This window comes from Cebidichthys violaceus, unplaced genomic scaffold, assembly GCF_023349555.1.
Source record: "Cebidichthys violaceus isolate CVI_PGR_0920_01 unplaced genomic scaffold, fCebVio1.0.p SCAF_19, whole genome shotgun sequence".
Lineage (NCBI taxonomy): Eukaryota > Metazoa > Chordata > Actinopteri > Perciformes > Stichaeidae > Cebidichthys > Cebidichthys violaceus.
Genome location: NW_027176361.1, coordinates 9132358 through 9153191, shown reverse-complemented (window position 1 = coordinate 9153191; position 20834 = coordinate 9132358). Strand labels below are relative to the sequence as shown.

Genomic DNA, 20834 nt, shown 5'->3' with positions numbered 1-20834 from the left:
TTTTTGTAATGCAGCTTAAAAGACAAGTAGTGTTTGTGCAAGTATTTATATTTCTTATTATGCTTGATCAATCACAGACTGAGAGTCACTTTCGTATGTTTCGTGTTGATTCCAACCTCACCACCTCATTGTCTGTGAGGTAGTTTGTGAAAAAAGAATTTAGTCCCAGAACTGAAAACCAAGGAGACAAAAACATCCTGAAAGCACTAAGATAGAATTGCATGACGTAAAGCAACATTTTAGAGGACGTTATTGTATGTGGAAGAATGTCACTTCACCTGTATAAAAAAAACTTTTAATTAATATTTTAATGTTTAATATTTCTCTTTTTTTTTAACATTAAACTGGGGAGTATGGTTTATGTGTGTGTTTGGGATGATAGATGTTGATGGGAAATATGCATAAAAATAATTACACAGGGGCACTGTGATAAAAAGACTATATCTATGAATGAACCATGGAACACCTTCACTTTTTAATTTAAGAGAATTTATAATAATAATAAAGTCTCAAGATTCAAACGGTTGCCTTTAACTTCCTGGCCTAGGCAGCTGACCACTCCGGCCATTTCAGAAACGCATCACATGTCGTCTATGTCACTCACTGCATTGAGATACTTGTCCATGTCTGTTTCTACAACGAGTCCCAGTGCGTGCTTTGTCGTAGTATGTCTATGCAGGGTAATGAAGGGGTTAAAAAGAATTACTGTTGAAATCCGTTGGTGTTTTTATTGACAATAACTGAACTGACTTGTTGATTTCATGACTATTAAAAGACGTTTTATTTCCCCTTAAATGGCTTTTTATTCGGCTTGGTTAAAAATGTTACACATTTAGTAGAAATGGTTGAATACAGAGACATATATAACAACTGTGATACCTTATAAACAGTCTTCATTATTTTGTTGCTAAACATACACCGCCACCTTGTGGACAACATGTATAATGACGGCTTTCTCAAAGTGTTGAATCTACTTTTTTTTAAGTCACTTGAGAGCCTATTGTGGAATGAGAGTTTATTATTTATAAAGAATCAATTTATAAAAGGTTTTCAATAAAAATGTTTCCATGTCTCCAGCTCAGAGTACTGATACAGTACGGTACAATACGTTACACATCAGTGCACTCCCTGTCTGCAGTGTTCCCAGCTTCCCATTGGCTGCGGGAGCGCAGGTTGTGTTCAGGGGCCATGACTTGACCAATAGGGATGCGGTATGCTGCTAAACTGCCGGTCAGCAGCAACATCAGTGTAGCTGTCAGAGTAGCTGCCCAACTGCATGCTGGGAGACCAACCTAGGGAAAGAAAGGGAGAGAGAGTTTAATGAATAAGAGAGAGTGAAGTAGAACAGTTAGTGAGAATAGACTCTATACATGTAAACAGGAGTTGAAGAGTTTCAGCACTAGCCTCCTTCCTGTTATGTTAAAAGAGGCATAAAAGATGTGTGTTAACTAACTACAGTACTAGACATGTAAAGGCAAACATTGGGAATCAACATCATGGACCAGTCCTCTTAACTGTGGGGTGACAGGTCCCTCTGCCGTTTATGTGAAACTGCTGTTTGATTGAGTGATCTGAATTACAAATTCAATACCAGAAACGCTGGTTGAAAATTCTCACAGAAGTCAAAAGTGCAGCAGACTTATTAACACACTCAGCCCAGAGAGGAAAGTGTCATTTTCATCACCCTTAAGCACAGCTAGTTCCCACCAGTTGGAAGCTTGCTATTGTTCTGCAACCATGCTATTGCTGTAAAAAGTGGACAGAAATGTTGAAGGCTTCTCAGTGTTGCTGCTTCATACACACATGGCTTGAGGTGTGTGTACTTACAGTTCCCAGCAGATTGCTCAGAGCGATGTCAGCATACGCAGAGAGGAAGGCTGCATGCAGAGGAGAAGAAATTAGGCAAAATACATCCGCGACACACTCTCTGTGTGCCTTTTCTTCAGGTCGCTGAGGTATTTACAGTGACAGGTACGGAGGTCGGCTGCAGTTCACCTTGTTACGGAGACACACTGGAAGCCCCAATTAACACCAATTTACCTAATGTGAGTAGATTAGCTCTCTGGCAAACAGGTCAGCACTAATGTCCAGCGTGCTCCAGCTGCAATTTCAGATGTGTGAATGCGTTTTAATGTTGTCAGTATTCATGAATGAGGACACAATGAGACAGAAAAGAAATCTATTAAATCAAGCATTATACTGACAAAATGACAGGAACTGTTAACCAATTACAACCATTTGGTGCAGAGAAATTGCCAAAAGACGTGAATGAAATATTTGACAGTAAAGGGGAAATACGCATGGAAACAAAGTACGGAGCTGAATGTTTGGGTTCAAGTTTCTTTAGATCCAGACAACAGCCATAGCAATGCTGCTGCATGGAGGCTCATTAGTAAGTCTGAAAAATGTGTAAAAACCATATAACCTAAGAGAACTGAGGGCATTTAAATGAAATATTAAGTTCAAAATGACTTGTTTAAAGGTTAAAAGGTGTCCTACTGTCCTATTATATGTGATATGTACTGCATTGCATGTGAGTGTTTCAGCACCATGGACAGAGACAACATGAAACACTGTATTGGTTTCAGCACCATTGACAAAGCACATTGAAGCGGCTTGTTGGTTTATGTCGCTCTCCAGTGGCAGAATCCCACAATGACAGGAAAAATGACCGAATCAAAAAGAATTGGCTTTACTGTGCAGTCTGTTCGGTTTAATATTCCTGCTAAGTACAAGTAATGTTAACTCAACTAAAGAAGATACCTGTATTCAAAAAAATACGTTTACATGGCTGTTGTTTTTCTGCCAAAAACTATTTAGAAAGCTATTAAGTAAACTACAGAGCAGTGAAGTTAAAATGTCCCATTTTAGCTTAAAGTATGACAGAATTGAGGGGCTTCATGAAAGAGTGGGGAGAGCATTCCTTCCAATGGTTCTCCATCATTCAAAGATAGAAAAAGATAACTTGTGTGCAACATATCATTACTGAAAGCACCACCACACAAATCCTGAGTCAAACGCAGGTTTTGTGTTTTGAACAGTTTTTTTTTGTACAGAGGAATAACTAAGAGGGACAAACAACATCTATGATAATGTAAGAGTTATCTGTTATGTTGGTTTTGTGTTGACAAGAGATGAACAAATCACATGTTTTAAGTCCTGATACCAATACCTGGGCTTTGGTTATCGCCTGATCACAATACAAGGGACAAATTATATATTCTCTTTAATACAAGCGCTGTGTTTTACACCCTTTGTACTTTAATTGAATATCGTCATATGTGAGATCACCAACACCGTCATTATGCACAATAGGTAGCGACTGTTGTGTGTTACCGCTGGCGATGGCAAAGAGGTGAGTCCTCCAGCTGAAGGTGAAGAAGAGTCCTCCAACAGCCATGCAGCCCAGCGCTCCATTAAACCCCGACAGGCCTGAGTACAGAGATTCATGACGCACCGCCATGGATAGACCTGTCAGACAGACACACAGACACACACACACACACACACACACACACACACACACACACACACAAAGTGAGAGTTGAGCCTTTACAAATCTAATTACCAAAAAAATAATGAGTCACTGTTGTTGACAGATCTGGGAATCACACAAACAGAAAGAAATACACACACACACACACACACACACACACACACACACACACACACACACACACACACACACACACACACACACACACACACACACACACACACACACACACACACACACACACACACACACACACAGATATTTGGTTGTTAGAGCTGCTATACTAGAATGATCCATGTGGTGGTGCTAGACACACACACTGTTGTATGGTTGGCTTCAGTTCAAATTGTAATTTGCATGCACTGTAACCTAATAAGGAAATGTTGATTTTCCCTCTCTATTCCCTCACATCTAACCAGAACTTGTGTAACAGTGTTTACAGGATATGATGCGCCACTAAGGAGGAGCAGAGATCTAATTCATCTGCTTTGTCTATTGTATTTTCCACTTTGGAAAAGTGGGTTCAGCCAGTAGTCATGTGACGATGGTGAGTAGGGCTGGGTAGAGGAAGTGCTGACAAAGGCCCTGCGTGCCTCCTCCTAGTAAGCAACTAAAGGAAATGGTTTCAGGTTTTTTTTTTTGTCTTCTACTGTAATGAGTGATGAGAAAAGGAAATGAGGGAAAAACAGGAAGCTCTGAATATCAATCACACAGGAATAAGAAGCTTTTAAAGTTGAATAACAATGACTTTCACATTTCCTAAAACATAAACTTCAGTGTCAATGTTTTATTTTGGTATTACATTTTTCAGTCCCGATTCCATCATCCAGTGTCTCCGTGGTACTGCATCAGAGCATTGATGTGGGAGGCGGGGGGTGGGGGGGTGGACAGCAGGTCAATGTCTTACGTCCATGCCAAGCAACCACTACACTGTGAAGCTGAAGCTTTATGCAGGCTGCACAGGAGGGCACGCTGACCCAAATAAATCTCAGAGAGGCCAGAAGCGTTGACCTTTTCTCTGCTGGCCTTAAAGCACCAGCTGCCCCGTGTCTCTCGACCCTCACGTGAGGGAGAATAACGATGTCATCGGAAAGAGTGAGGCCACCGAGTTCAGCTGCGAAGGCCAGCGAGCTTCATTCAGAGTCAGCAAGGAGCGCAACGCTTCGCAAAAGCAGATACACGCAGCGTCACCGCTGGGTGGGGTCAGAAGTGATGTCACGGCGTACTGACACACCTTGGAGTTCGCTTCGACATCACTGCAACAAGGTGAGCAGTTAGACCAAAAGAGGTCAGCAAAGATATGATTTTCGGGAGCTGTTGAAGGGATCTAAGAAGACTAAGACTAAGAAATATTGCAAAACAAAACATTAGAAACACCTTTCCAATAGCTTCCAATACAACACTGACAGCCTAAGAGAGGAGTTGGTTCAACTGATAATTCACAAAGATGGAATGTACTGAAGGACTGTATGTATTGTATTGCTTGCAATTGTACAGGTGTAGCTTATCCTAATAAACTGTAACCCTGTGTAGTTGAAATCAGCAATAATTTGCACTTTTGGGCGTTTCTGCTTCTTGCCGCAAACCAATCTAGAAGAGAAAACACTGCATCAGTGTGTGTGTGTGTGTGTGTGTGTGTGTGTGTGTGTGTGTGTGTGTGTGTAAGCAGAGGCCATCAGTCCTGTGGCCCCACCCAGAGCTGCTGCCACTGCTCAGCTGCGGATGGAAATGAGCTTTGAAACGGCTTGCTGACAGCTTCACTGATATATTCAGTACTTATGTTTGTGGCAACATGACCCCTACAGCAGGAATGTATTTTTACCTTCCTTGGTAAAAGCAGTATCATGAAAGATTACTGAACGCTGTCTGACTCCGCAGTGACCACCAGTAACCCGCTATTTGCTGTAGCGGCTATGTATTATACACACACACACACACACACACACACACACACACACACACACACACACACACACACACACACACACACACACACACACACACACACACACACACACACACACACACACACACACACACACAGCTGAATATGCTCCTGGGTGAGTGGGAAGGAATTATCCTCTACCTTTAGCTTGGTTGCATTGTCATCTCACATTTCTCAAACCCAAAACTGTACACTGGATAGCAGCCAAATTTAAAATGCATGGCCCACCCATGCTAAACAAAAGACAAATTACTAGAATGACAACGGTATGTATTAATCGTACATAAATGAGCGTCAGGCTGTGCTGGGATTGTTTCCCTTATTACCAGACATTGTGGTCTGCAGTTTAGCAGTCTGGTCCTGAATTGCACTGACCACACCCCAGCACTGCCTCCTCACTGTGTCTCTCTGGGCTACTCTGCCATCCTCTCCCTCCTTCCACTCTGGTTGTTTTGCACTCATCTCCTCTTTTCCTTATTCCACACTTCATTATCTTCCTCTCCATCTTCACTGTCACCATTTCCCCTTTGTCTCTCCATCTTCACTGTCACCATTTCCCCTTTGTCTCTCAGTCCCAGTTCCTCCCCCAGTCCCTTCTTTGCTCATCACACCCTCGCACTGTGCTGCCCCCCCTCGTTCCATGCCCACATAAGGGTGTCATTAAAGACTAATGGCAATGTGGGAGGGAGGCCCCAGAGGATAATCAATTTTTTTTACTGTTTTTCTAATTTGTGTGTATACGTGTGTGTGTGTGTGTGTGTGTGTGTGTGTGTGTGTGTGTGTGAGTGAGTGAGAGAGAGAGAGAGAATCACTCCCAGTGTGATATTGTCTATGCTAATAGAATGAGTCAGAGATCTCTTATCACATCAAATCCAGTATCTCCTCTCCTCTTTTCTAGTTGCTGCCCGCATCTAACCACAGTAGCTAGCTGCAGACTAACTGGAGGACAGTACAATAGTGATAACTGATAACTGTAATAAACTGCACATAATGCATTGTTTTCCCAGTGTTGGTGTGCAATGGCTGACTTTGCATTGGGGCCTTTGCTCTTCATTCAGCTGGTAAATCTCTCATTCTGTCATTTGGTGCCTTGGAGGGGAAAACTGTGGCTACAGCTAAATGGATTGCTCTCTATGTGGACTCATTAGTTAACTTCATCCAGATATCAGATGCTGTATTGGCCCATTTCTACAATCCTCTTTCTCTGTGAATGCTTCTAATGCTATTAATCAGGTGGGCTAAGAAACCCAAGGTGACTTGTCCAACAGCCTTACCCTTTCTTCCCTCCTGTATTTGATCCCACTTTAAAGCATTTCTACAATTATTCTCCAACAACATGAATGCAGCAGGAGGTGGAGGCTCTGGTCTACATAAAGCCCCTGATCTCCTGCTCTGGAAACCCCTTATGGGACTAGTTTACGCCACGATGCTTTGAGTGGCAGCTCTAAATACGGCCTCACACTCTGCCTGTCCCAGGACAATTCAGTGTCTCTTCCCTGTCAGCGTGACCCATGCTAGTGTTTCTCTGTCATTCTCGCTGCTCACAGATAAAGTAGGCAGCTTTAAGAGGTGCTGAGGCTGATTACTCATAGAAAGTGATTTCCCCTGCCTGTTATCAGAGACTCACGCATCTCTAAACATCTGCTGTCTGTCTGAATGCCTTTGGTCTCTCACCTCAGCTTCATCCTTGGAAAAAAAACAAAAACAAAAAAAAACAATTAAACGAATAACAGCACCAAAGGTTGAGATGAATGAGACAGTGACGAAATCAATGACACTTCAAAAGCTATTCTGATGATGGTAACTGGAACCAATGATCACGATGGTGAACATAATGGAAAAATAATTATTTTTTAATGATAATGACGACTGTGCTAACGGAGGCGATGATCGTGATAACTGATGGTTCCATTCTTGCTTTCTGTTGTCTCACAGCACATTAGTTTTGAAACAAGAAGCCTGTAAAAGGGGTCTTTAAATGCATTTAGACGACATGGAGAAACAGCATTGTGTGTGTGTTGCAGGGTAGAGAGAGCCCTAGTACTACAGTATAGTATTATGAATACAAATGTAAAATGGTTTGTTTGTAAAAAAGCTCACTTTAGATATTGGTGAAATGTATTTTTCAGTGGTTGCAGGATGCCCTGTGAGTACGGCAAACACAACACTGCAGTAAACTCACCATCCACTAATGTTCCCTGAAACCAAACCAGAGAACCGCTACACTCCGCAGTTCGTAGGCAGTGAAGGACACTGATTGCGGAGCACCAATGGAGGGAATGATGCGAGTGAAAAGAATGATAAGAGGGGTTTTGAAAGCTGCTAAGAAGAAAGGATTAAAGGAGACAGAGATAGAGAGAGAGAAAAGAGAGAGAAGTTAATGGAGGAGAGGTAATAGATGAAGGAAGACGGAGCCAGGGGCACAACTTGTTGTCTAAAGTGTTGAAGCAGATGGTCGTCAATTCAATAGACACAGGCACACACATTTTCAGACCTCGTGATTATGTAGAGTCGTCTTTTCTTCTTTGATACATTTATTATAACTTTCATTTAATTCTCTCTCTAGCACTATCTTTTGTCCTCTGCCTTTTTCCCTCTCAACTCTTTATCCCTTCTCTCTCCATCTCCATCTGACACTTTCTTCTTCGTCTCTTGACACTGATCCTTCTTTTCCCCTCCGGTTCTCTGTCAGGCAGTGTTACGTTTTTGAATCTGACTTTGTATCAGTTATTCACACTCTTAACCCTCTCACTGTGTGCCGCTTCTTCATTTCTTTCTGTGCGTGTGTGTGTCAGTGCATTTACATTTATTCAGGGGAGTCGGTTCACCACACTACATGGTAAAATATGCATCTTACAAACACCAAAAGACCAGTTTTTGCTCATAACGGCAGCAAAAGTTAATCATTACAAACCTTTTTATTAAAAAAATTTAATTTTTAAACGTTAATGGAGGTTGCGTTGAGTTTCTTTATGATGCATTCAAAGGTAACCTTTAAAGTTAAATGGAAAGACTAACCAAGACAGGTTTTATTTAGTTTCTGTCCAATTTCAATGAAGAGTGTTTTTTACGGTGAGTAAACTAAGTAAATTAAGCCTCTCTTAGTTCGGTGTCAAGAGAAAAAAATCTAATTCAGAAGGTGTTGGGTTGTATTTTTCCACCTTGATTTGTGAGTATATTTTGTTTATTTATGAGACATAAAAAGTGAAGAGATCTTGTGTAACGTAGTGAATTTGCCACTCATCGTAATGCACCCTGGTACATGTACAGCCGGCATGGCTCCGCAGAGGGAGGGATCAGCTTTCTAGGTCGATACAGCACTCACTGGGGAATTTATTTCTTCAGTAGACTACATTTACACTCACAGCACTGATTGGCTATCCACATAGAAGGTGCTTCATTCCCCCCTTTAACAGCAGGAAGGCCCCAGAGTGACACCTGCCTAAGAATCTGAACAAGGCGGCGTATGTGTGATCGACTCAAAATGTAACTACAGTGTTCATCATAATAAAGGAACATCGCCTTGTAGTTTTCATGTGTTATTAGTAGTTTTCGGAATGCTAAGGTACAGAGGAATAAGCAGGCGTTGATTACAACAATACTTAAGGATACAAGGTTAAATTCACGATTGGTCCTTTTATGAGCTATGCTGCCAATAACAAAAGTATAGAATACTGTTAGCCTTATCGTTCACACATTCAAAGTAACAGTAACTAAATCAATACTTCAACACTCGGGCAACCAGACTTAATGTAATGTGACCTTGTTTATAGACAGAATATTGTCTCTGGAGTCCTGACTTACAAGCATCCAAATGGACGATTAAAGGGGAAGGAAGAGAGAATGCACAAATTATAGCATTAAAAACAAGTCTACTTTGTTGCTCATTTCCTGTTGTTGTTGTTTTCCATCAGCTGTGTTGCCTTAAAAAATCTCATTAGTCTCATCTCTTCAATGACTTTCTTGACACCCTGGTGTCTTTTATTGCAGCAGAGTGTGTGGGTGTGCTACTGTTAGCACACCCAGTTAGCAAACTCTGTTTCTTACAGTATGACTCATAGCCACACACACACACACACACACACACACACACACACACACACACACACACACACACACACACACACACACACACACACACACACACACACACACACACACACACACACACACAGGGGGCTGAAGTCTTTTGAACTCCCAGCATTTGTCATCCTCTCTCCCTGAATGGAGTCACAGTGGGGCAGATGTACACGACACACACAGGTGTGTGTATTTGTACATAAGCCAGTGGTTATCAGTGCTCTGCTAACTGCTCTCTGTCTTCTGGAGAAGCCCACAGGCTGTCACTGCCTCTTACAGTTTCATATTTATATGAGCTGCTGCCACTAAAAGGCTCAAATATATTCTTTATATTGTTATATATATATATATATATATATATATATATATATATATATTCAAAAAATATGTATTTTGAGGTGCACGTTTTGCTGATTGCTGTCCCTATTTATTAAATGGCTAGGGTGGAATTAAAAATAAACAACATGAAGTGATGCTGTTTGGCTTTCAAACTGTAAGTTTATATATTATGAATGTAAAGGAATCACAATTAATGGTGCAAATCATGAAACTTGTGTGAGTGGTTGTCTGTGTATATGCATCAGCCCAGTGATAGTCTGGCACTATGTCTCTTGGCCACAGTCAGCTGTGCGACCCTGTGCAAGGTAAGAGGCTGCGGATGATGGATGAATTTCCGAGTTGGGAAACTCACAAGAGACAGGTTAAAAGACAGAATGGGGGCGCCCCTGTGGTTTATGGGTTGAGATTCCGACCATAAACCGTGACATCCCCGGTTTGAGTCCGCTGCATTTCTCTCTCCCTTGTTTCCTGTCCTCTCTCTGCTATCTATAATAAAAAGGCAGAGAAATGCCCAAACCACAGCAGGTGGAAAGATAATCTCACTTTAAGTCTTTAGTATATATCAAGCTCTTGAAACAGTGGATCCTGCCTCCGCAAACTCCACACCCACAGTTAGAATTACAGGCTTTTCGTTATAAATGTTGTCTCCGAGCCCAAGCTGATGTAACCCTGATGATTTAATTAGAGGTTATTTCTCAAACCCAACAAAGCTTTTCACATGTGTGAAATGTTGGAGTTTCCGTGTAAGTACAGATACCCATGGCCAGGTATTATACAGTGAGACTAATCACTGACATTTAAACTGTGTGGTGCCTATGGACAATGTGGAACTTCAACCCAGATTAGTTCAACCTAAATGACACCAACCATCGTATGAGGTCAGCACAGTACGGTATGCCCTTATCATTATATAATATATTATTACGTTTTGCCAACGCTCCCACTCCTCCCACACGGACATGTGACCGCTCAGATGGAGACTCACCAGCCAACGTTCCCACTGCTGATCCCAGCAGAGCATGGGCGGCCAGCAGGGGCGAGTAGAGCAGAACAGCACCCAGGATGAGGAGGGAGGGCCCCAAAGCTTCACAGGCAAAGATCTGACCCACACCCAGCAGGATGCCACGCGTAACCTGGGCGAGAGCGAGACGTTAAAACGGAGGATTACACGACGTAGCACATCGTAAATGATTATACACAGGTTTTATATAAAAGTATAGAAATCCAAGAGCAGAAGCACACTCCCAAAAACGTAATGACAAAATGTGTGGATTCTACTCAATGGCTCTCCTTCCAGTCGAAACCAGCCTCTTTAAAAGGGCACATGAAGAACTCACTTTCTCTGTGCTTGTGCACATTTATTTGGGTATCTGGAGGGACCGACGTACAAACTGTGAAATAAGACAAACCAGTCAGTTTTTTGAGGGCCGCCTACATCCGAAAACATGTGATTCAATGAGCCATTCAGATGTGGCTTCCCTTCCTATGTCACATGCAGACTCATAAGAATATACCTCCCCCATCTGAGTATCTACATCTAACTTAGCGAAGAACTTCCTTTACAAAAGGTGCACCATGTTTTTATCACAAGCCAATGAGAGCAGACTGGGATGTTTTGAGTTTCAGACAGAAGACAGCTATATTCAGACAGAATTAGAAAAATGTGTTTTCTTGAACATTAAAGCATGTAAACATGTTCCAGAAGAAACTCAAAATGACAGTATGAACCTTGAAACAAGCATATGTCCCCTTTAAACACACACACACACACACACACACACACACACACACACACACACACACACACACACACACACACACACACACACACACACACACACACACACACACACACAGCATTCCTAACAGTCAGTCAGGCGAAAAAGAGTTTCCATGGCGACGAGATGGGTGCACCTGCCTGTCGCGGATATTTACAAGTCATAAATGGTGTTTAATTATATTGCAGCCACACAAACTCTTTGTGCGTGTGTGTGCTTCTATGTGTGTACACACGTGTGTACGCCTGTGTGTCTGTGTGCAGAAAGATTAAGTAGACTGTTGTGGTAGTGCAGCCAGAGCGCCCTCCTCAGCAGAGTGAAAGCTGAAGACATTAAATATAAATAGGACCTACGTCATCTCCATCTCTGGAGAGAACCAGAGGAAAGATGAGGAGGAGGAGGAGAGAGGAAATGGAGATGGGTGGAGGAAAAGAAAGGAGAGCAATAGAAAAGAAAAATGAGATGAAAGAGGAAAAATAGAAGCGGAGGAGAAAGAAGAGGAGATGGTTTCACATTAGGGAATGCAACAAAAAATGGTGTTGTCCTTGAAAATGTGGTTACTAGCCGTTTATTGTACATGGAATTATGACGGAGGAGAGCAAAGGAGGATGAAAGAGGCAGATTGAAAAAGTGATGAAGAAAGATGCAGAAAGCGGGAGACGGAGGAAGGATAATTGCATGGCAGAGCAGACACACGGGTAGAGGCTGAGGAGAAGAGAAGCAAAGAGACAAAAGGAAGGATTTAGAGGTTTCAGATCTCCCAAGCAACACAGCAAAGAGAATGTGCGAACGTTTATAATGGCAAGAAACGGACAGATGGAGGGAAGAGGAAAAAGAGGGAGAAACTCTTTCATTAGGACGGAAATAATCTGAGGCGGAGGGACTGAACCTTGTGGAAAGTCATTATCAAGTGAGAGACACACACTGTGCCACGGGGCGCGATGCTCGTTAATAGAAGTGTGTGTAAATCTTGATTCAGGACACCCAACAGCTGTGAGACGGTTTAGTCAGCGTAGGTAATTTACTTTAGAGAACTTCAGTCAGTCTGCAGATCTCCGTGTTCAGGAATACACTTATACAACATCCTTCACCACACCTGGCTAACGCTGTGCTTCTAAAACACACAAATGTGATGAAGGAATCAAACGACCAAGAGGCCCTCTTACAGGTCTAGTTAGCTGTCGTCTCCATCTTCAGCGTTGCGTATTGGACGTAATACAATATTGTGGTTAGTGCTGCTGAAATACAAAATTTGAGCAGTGAAGATATGTTTTATTATACATGTTTATGGGAATATGGATAGTTTGTTGTATCTGTATGTGAGGTTATGTTGTCCATGTGATCAGCACATACTGTCAAACTGTAAGTTGTCAACACATATACACCAATGCTAGCGAGTGATCTTTATGTACACTCACTACATTTGGAAGCAGACAGAGGTTATGTGGATCACATAATCTGTTCCGTCTGCTTCCAAACAGCATGGAGATTATAATTCAGTTGCTCCTTAAGCATTGAGATGCCAGCTGGCTCTCAGACATCAAAAGCAGACTGCAGCAGCTGGTGAGAGTCCGCATTCTTTTTGCCAAAGTCTCGGGAGAAGCGGTTCAAGGCGACAGCAATACATTTCAATTTGGTGGGTCGAAGCCATCGATTTTCTACAGCTTGCATTTTAAATCGCGGTGACTTTCAGCGGCATGCATATAGGCCTTACGGTTTAATAGCTAGTTTTTTGTCTCTCTGGCTTTACAAAGGTAACTGCAGCTATAAAATCCACCTCAATATTTCCTTCCTGGAAACCCGTGTGACACTCATACTATCAGTACCGTTCTGAATATTGTTCACAACCACAGACACTATCTTAAATGCAACTGCCTAATTTCCACTATGAGTTTCAAATCACCAAGAATTGTTAATTAAAACAGTTTGGGCTGATTATAATTTCCGAACAGGAGCTCCATCAGTAACTGTTGCTTAGTAACTGGTGAGTCATAGCTGGCTGATCTTATGCATATTTCGCTCCGATCAGTTACTTGTTCACTCTGGCTGCAACATGGCAGACACGAGCAGGATAACTGGCCCTAGTTCAGCTTAATGTTTGTCTTTTAAAAAACGATCCAGTCGCTTCCAGTAGTTCCCTTTGAGACAACAAATGATCTGCACCTGTTGTTGTGATCATGTGACTTTATTGCTGATAAAGACAAAATGCAAATTGGGTAATCTTTCCTTACACTCTGAGCACGGAAACGTGCCGCACAAACAAAAAAGAACCAATAAAAATACTTAAGACAATTAATACATTTAATTGTCTTAACTATGGGATGCAAAATATTAGCATTTGAATATGAATTTTCAAACATAAACAGCTCAACAATGTTAAAAGGATAATTTCTGGAGTTAACAGCAACAGCTTGAGCTTTTGTTGTGACTTGTGATGATTTAAAATGCAGTCCGCAAAAGCAATAGACAATAATTTCACTGTAATATGTTATTTCATTACTGCTAATGTGTGGAGTTTTGTGAAAAATGAACTCTGGACTAGCAAATAGTGAATTTATTTTATCATATAAGGGAGACATTATCTGCCCTTGAGAATAGAATGCTGGGCGGAACTGGGTGACAGCAAGGTTCTCGAATAAATTAGAATGGTGAGGTGTCATGTTGTGTATGAAGCCAGGCGCTTGTGGAAATGAACATCAGTATCTTCCAAAACTTCCCAGAGGACAGCGGGACAGATCTGAGGCAGGCCGCGGCAAAACCACTGGTAATACTACTCTGACGACGTAGCATGACGCTAACTTCTTGCGGTTTTATTTTATTTGTCCTGCAGCATATCTTAAGAACTGCATTCTGGGAGGACTACGGAGTCACCCAGGTAGTAGCCCTGGCTTCTCGGAGCCAATGCTGTCGGTGAGCGTTTGGACTGTGGGGAAGACTCAGTCGCGCTCTTAAGCCCTGCATGGTGATAGGTGTCGCTGTGTGGGGCAAGCCATCGCAGCCCGGAGGACTTGTTCCTCTGGAGCTTGAGTGGCTGCCGACAGCAGAGTGTGAGGATGGGAGGCCAGTCTTCAGTGCTACCAGGGGGCAGGAAGTCTGCCTGGCGGTCTGCCTCAGAGCTCACTGCAGGCTTCCGGTGTGTCCGATGTAGGATGCTGTGGTAAGGTACTCGCACCAAACTCCTGACATGTAAATCAGCAGCACATCTGACCTGTAACTATGGATTCAGAATAGACTTTGACTGATACCACTTTTCATAATTTGGCTCAGCATGTTTGGTGCCTCCATAATGATTTTAGGATGACCCAATCCCTCCTTGAATATCAAATTGTTCACATTGATTATTTACTTAAAGTAAAGTACAGTAAAACGTAGAGAGCTTTGCTTTTGAAAGAGATATTTTGAAATATAGAATTTATAATCATACAGTTGTAAAATAATGAACTGTAAAATGTGGGGATTTACTCCAACTTCCTACATTAGGACAGTGTTTTTATGCTCTCATCCACTCACAGATCTCTCTGGCTCCTCCTCTATCAGCTGACAGTGGGTGATTTCGCCACAACCTCCCTAAGTCAATCATATACAGTTGTGGTCAAAAGTTTACATACACTTGTAAAGAACATAATGTCATGGCTCTCTTGAGTTTCCCAGTTATTTCTACAACTCTGATTTTTCTCTGATAGAGTGATTGGAACAGATACTTTATTATGGGTTAACAGAAAAAGTGATCAAATCTGCTGGGTCAAAAATATACATACAGCAGTGCTAATATTTGGTTACATGTCCCTTGGCCATTTTCACTTCAATTAGGCGCTTTTGGTAGCCATCCACAAGCTTCTGGCAAGCTTCTCGTTGAATCTTTGACCACTCCTCTTGACAGAATTGGTGCAGTTCAGTTAAATTTGATGGCTTTCTGACATGGACTTGTTTCTTCAGCATTGTCCACATGTTCTCAATGGGATTTAAGTCAGGACTTTGGGAAGGCCATTCTAAAACCCTAATTCTAGCCTGATTTAGCCATTCCATTACCACTTTTGATGTGTGTTTGGGGTCATTGTCCTGTTGGAACACCCAACTGTGCCCAAGACCCAACCTTCGGGCTGATGATTTTAGGTTATCTTGAAGAATTTGAAGGTAATCCTCCTTCTTCATTATCCCATTTACTCTCTGTAAAGCACCAGTTCCATTGGCAGCAAAACAGCCCCACAGCATAATACTACCACCACCGTGCTTGACGGTAGGCATGGTGTTCTTGGGGTTAAAGGCCTCACCTTTTCTCCTCCAAACATATTGCTGGGCATTGTGGCCAAACAGCTCGATTTTTGTTTCGTCTGACCACAGAACTTTCCTCCAGAAGGTCTTATCTTTGTCCACGTGATCAGCAGCAAACTTCAGTCGAGCCTTAAGGTGCCGCTTTTGGAGCAAGGGCTTCCTTCTTGCACGGCAGCCTCTCAGTCCATGGAGATGCAAAACACGCTTGACTGTGGACACTGACACCTGTGTTCCAGCAGCTTCTAATTCTTGGCAGATCTGCTTTTTGGTGGTTCTCGGTTGACTCTTCACCCTCCTGACCAATTTTCTCTCAGCAGCAGGTGATAGCTTGCGTTTTCTTCCTGATCGTGGCAGTGACAAAACAGTGCCATGCACTTTATACTTACAAACAATTGTTTGCACTGTTGCTCTTGGGACCAGCAGCTGCTTTGAAATGGCTCCAAGTGACTTTCCTGACTTGTTCAAGTCAATGATTTGCTTTTTCAGATCCATGCTGAGCTCCTTTGACTTTCCCATTGTAGCGTTTGTGGGCGTTTGTATCCAATGAGCCCTATTTAAATGGCCTCAGAGAAGTCACCAGCTGTAGTCACTCATAATCACTCACAAGAAGTTAAGAAGCCATGCTATGAAGCTCATTTCATTGACACAACTTTCTAAGTCACCAAAATTGCTAATTCATGTTGCTGTATGTATATTTTTGACCCAGCAGATTTTGTCACTTTTTCTGTTAACCCATAATAAAGTCATGAAAGAACCAAACTTCATGAATGTTTTTTGTGACAAAGAAGTATCTGTTCCAATCACTCTATCAGAGAAAAATCAGAGTTGTAGAAATAACTGGGAAACTCAAGAGAGCCATGACATTATGTTCTTTACAAGTGTATGTAAACTTTTGACCACAACTGTATGTCCCGTCAAACTTTAAAGACCCGTTCTCTTCTGTGCAGTCAGCTGTCATTTCAGTACGAACCGATGTGTCCCTCCTCCCCAGTCATCATCACATCCGGTGCTCAAGGTTTCTTCCACTGAGCTCAGTGAACTCAGTCCCACTCCACATGCCATCATCTAGATCTTCAGCCCCCCCTCCTGTCTTCAACACCCCCACCAGTGTCGACTCTCCGGCATTTTTACTTTACTTTGCACAATTTAATAAATGTATTTGTTCACTGTAAATTAAGTTTCCCCTGATTGAACAACCTGTGCTACCTGTACAAGTGTGTCAATTATCTCCCATCTGTTTCCGTTCTTATATTTATTATGTTTTTTGTTATGCATCTTATTTTAAACTAATCTACAATCCTAAGAAGCGTGGTCTTTGTTGGTGAAATGTTTCTTACAAAGAACAATTACTTATCGTAAAACTCCAAAAATATAGTAGAGTAAAATCTTTTAGGTGTGTTTTCTAGACTTACACAGATTCTGAAAAAAAAGTAGGAAAAAATCAATTGTGTTGATTTTGGAAGTTTTATCAAGCTTCAAGGTCTGAGAGACGATGGTGATTTCACAGTCTGCTTTTTGAACAGCAACCTCCTGGCTTCCGTCTAGGATAACTCAACCTATGCATAAACATTTCATCAAGCGTTGGACCGCCTCACCTCGACTGCGATGAGTTCGGTGCCGTTGTGCTCCGGCAGCCCCGGTGGAGTAGCCGGGTGGTGCGGGAAGTAAGGGTTGTCTGTGCCGGTACAAAGGAGGTAGAGGACAATGATGACGTTGAAGGGAAACACCGCGACAGGCAAGTCCCAGCGGCTCAACACCGGGGAGAGACCACTGAACAGAAAGACACTGGAGACGGGGACGGGGGGACGGTGAGAGATGCTGATCATTTTGAATGAATTGGACCTGGTTTACAAGCTTTTTGCAGACACGTTCACATTCACACTAAATGGCTTCACTGTGGCATCCGTCTCTCTCATACTGTACGTTGTAAGTGGAGGCACACCCCGATGGTGTGGTGAGAGGAGGGGCATTGGCAGATTTCATTATTAGCGTTCAGTCTGCAAAAAATTCTGGGAATTTGTAGATTGATTGACATGAGCAACAGTGTCTTTTGGTTCCCTTTGAGACGGGATTGATTTCAAATGGTACTTACAGAGACTCAAATATCTGCAAAAAAATTATTTATTTCAATACAAATAGGGCTACCACTAACGAATACTTTTAGTCGGTCTATTAGTTTCTTGGTTCATTGTTTTTGCTATAACGTGTTGATAAATCATGAAAATATCCATTACATTTTCCCAAATCCCAATGCAAAGCTGATACGTCTTCATGTCCTGACGCTCTGGACCATTGAGGTAAAGCTTTCCCTGCTGAGCTGCCGTTATCACCTTTAACTGTGATTGTCACTGCCGTTTCAGAGCTATGGGACCAGTGATGCGACTGGGAGAGAGAGTATTTAGCTGTGAAGCATATCAATGGAGAAGAAAAGGAAGAGGAAAGACGCCAGTTACAGACTGTGTGAGCTAACAAGGCACAAGAAGTGTAATTCTCCTTTACAGTGATAATATAAGGAGATGGCTTTTGATAAAAACGTAGACTATCTGTGTATCTCACCATGTAGCTGATCCCAAGCAGGCAGGTATCAGCAGCCACCAGTACCAGTCTCCTGCAGAGCTGAACACTCCTATCAGCAGAGACACCAACATGCCGTTAAAACCATGGAGACCTCCTGACACCTCAGCACTACACACACAAAGAGAGAACAGAAAGATTCACATTTCATGATCACAATTACATTTGAGTGATACAATGATTTACAGTAAGATTGTTTTCAAGATGGAAGCACATGAGTGTGGCTTTTTATGGGTCCCCATGAAACAAACTGTTCAGTATTAATGAGCAGAGGCCCCAGGGTGACACCAACATTTATTATGTAGTATGTCAGATTTAAGCCCCAGCTCAACTGGAATTAATAAAAATTTTTTAAAAAAGTTGCATATTAGCATATTATACTGTGCGTGGCATAGAGTAAATATTGGGACATTATCCGAAATAAGAATTGCTAGGCAGTGGGTGTGGGTGAACGCAGGCCCATCAGTCACGGAGCGGTTATTCTCATGAATTTTAAGTAGAACCCTCAATCACCTTTAGTCGTAAGGTGGTGCAAATTATAGGCTTGTGTTCCAGGGTTGGCTTCCAAGCAACAGACAGGATTTTAATGAGGGTTCGATTATTTAAAAAAAAGGGACATTTTTCTGTTATGCGGTTTTAAGATGGACATATCATTAAATATGTACATACAAATGTGCACTTTTATGCGCTTCTATGCTGTTCGTGTGGGTGTGTGTTTCTGTATGTATGTGTGCATATCAGGTCACCTGTCTTGCCCTATGATAACAGCTGTTAGCGTAGAGGCCAGTACACCCAGAGTTCCCAGCAGGCCCTGCCAGGGGGAAGCCCAGTACAGTGCGGCCAGGATGAGAGCACCGCTCAGCGGGTTGTTGGCTAGGATCACCCTGGCCACCCCTCTCAGGCCCCACACCGCCAGCTGCAGCACAAACAGCTTGTCTGAGGACACAGAGAGAAAACATTTTACACATTGTTCTTGACAGCATCCCCCCCCCCCCAAAAAAAACCTTTCAGGAAAATTATTATTCCCAAAATCTGCAGCTCAAAACATGTTTCTCTTGATGGACATTCAGGGTTTATACACAAGAGCCACGATGGGAGTTCAATGATGATTATGTTTTATGTTGGAGGAGTGCAGCAGAATTCATCGTGGGCGTTGCGTAATGAGACATCTGCATATTCTAATGGCAATGTAAGCATTTCAGATTTCAACACATCCCAAGTATTTGGCAACTTGCTCTTTTTGAAAAGTTTCATAATCACATTATTCCAAACACATTTTAGAAAAAAAAAAAAGGTCATAAATTGTATCCTTGTTTTCCAGATTAAAAGTAAGAAAACATGTCGGGATGTGTTGTGAGAGTCGTCCTACCCTGCATGTACTTATACAAGTGCTCCATGTCCCCAGTAAACAACAGCAGGCCGCTGATCACACGCCGACCGCGGCTGGCGCGACTCCTGCTGGCCCCCTCCACCTCCGTTTTGGTATCCATCCACATCCCTGCAGCTGGTGGACCGCGCCGCTAGAAAAGAGAGATAAATATGTTGTAGTGACGTTGGAAAAACACTTTCCGCTTTTCTTTGTTGTTCCTCTTTAGTTCTTCTCGCTCCTCTGTTTCTTCTCCTGTTGCTTCTTACTCCCCTTCCTTCTCAGCCTTCATTGCCTTTTCCTCCTCTCCCTCTTTCCTCCCGAGTGAGGTCTAAGGGGATGACTAATAAACTAGTGGGCCGGCTAACGTACTCACTCAGCTTTGTTCCGGCCGTGCCACAGTAGGACAAAGTCCAACGCCATTGGGACTGGTGGAAGAGAAGAAGATTGGTGGAGCCCTTGCTCCTGCTCCCCTCATTTCAAAATCACCTCTCCTTCCCCTTTCTCTTCCAGCCCCATTGTGACAACTCTTCACCCATTGTTTGTCCATTAAAGCTAATCATCCACCTTTTATTGCAGCGCGACACGTGAATGTTTGTCTTTCTGTCTTTGCTAATGCATGGTGTGTCATCTCAAGTCTTTCCGAAAGGTGTAATATATAACCCAGCCATCTCTGCTGCTCTGCCTTCTTCGAGAACTCGGATGTGGGAGAGGAACAATGTTGACACCAGATTCCTCCCTAAGAGGCACTTGCTTTGCTTTAACATCGACTTGACTTTTACAAGCTCCTAACACTGCTTCTGCCGGCTTTGTTTACACCGTAAGAATAGTTGGGAGGCCTTAAGAGTTCAGAAAAAAAAAGGTGTGTGTAGATGTTTGTGTTGTGCATACCTGCAGCTCACCTTTCTCCAGTGACACATTGCTCACTGAATGTCCCGAATAGCAGAGAAACGCTTTGATTTGGCTTCCACTCGAGAAACACAA

The 20834-nt window shown here is 42.5% G+C and overlaps 1 protein-coding gene across 1 annotated transcript; it reads right to left on the bottom strand.

Annotated features, from left to right (window-relative positions):
* Positions 1 to 22: 22 nt before the first annotated feature.
* Positions 23 to 20803, bottom strand: si:dkey-183c6.7 (urea transporter 1). The gene is made up of 9 exons (XM_068713552.1): positions 20753 to 20803; positions 19854 to 20004; positions 19231 to 19420; positions 18467 to 18595; positions 17506 to 17695; positions 10846 to 10993; positions 3337 to 3471; positions 1828 to 1877; positions 23 to 1292 (listed from the first exon to the last, which is right to left on the bottom strand). Exons 1-9 carry the CDS (start codon positions 20768 to 20770, stop codon positions 1110 to 1112), a joined length of 1194 nt encoding a protein of 397 aa, XP_068569653.1. The 5' UTR covers positions 20771 to 20803; the 3' UTR covers positions 23 to 1109.
* Positions 20804 to 20834: the final 31 nt, after the last annotated feature.

What these genes read in the sequence shown, in the direction of transcription:
- si:dkey-183c6.7 (XM_068713552.1), bottom strand. An exon ending in GTTATCATAGGGCAAGACAG is followed by an intron (nt 18,596 to 19,230) that starts GTGACCTGATAT and finishes TTGTGTGTGTAG; the next exon opens with TGCTGAGGTGTCAGGAGGTC. An exon ending in TGAGCAATCTGCTGGGAACT is followed by an intron (nt 1,293 to 1,827) that starts GTAAGTACACAC and finishes TTCTTTCCCTAG; the next exon opens with GTTGGTCTCCCAGCATGCAG.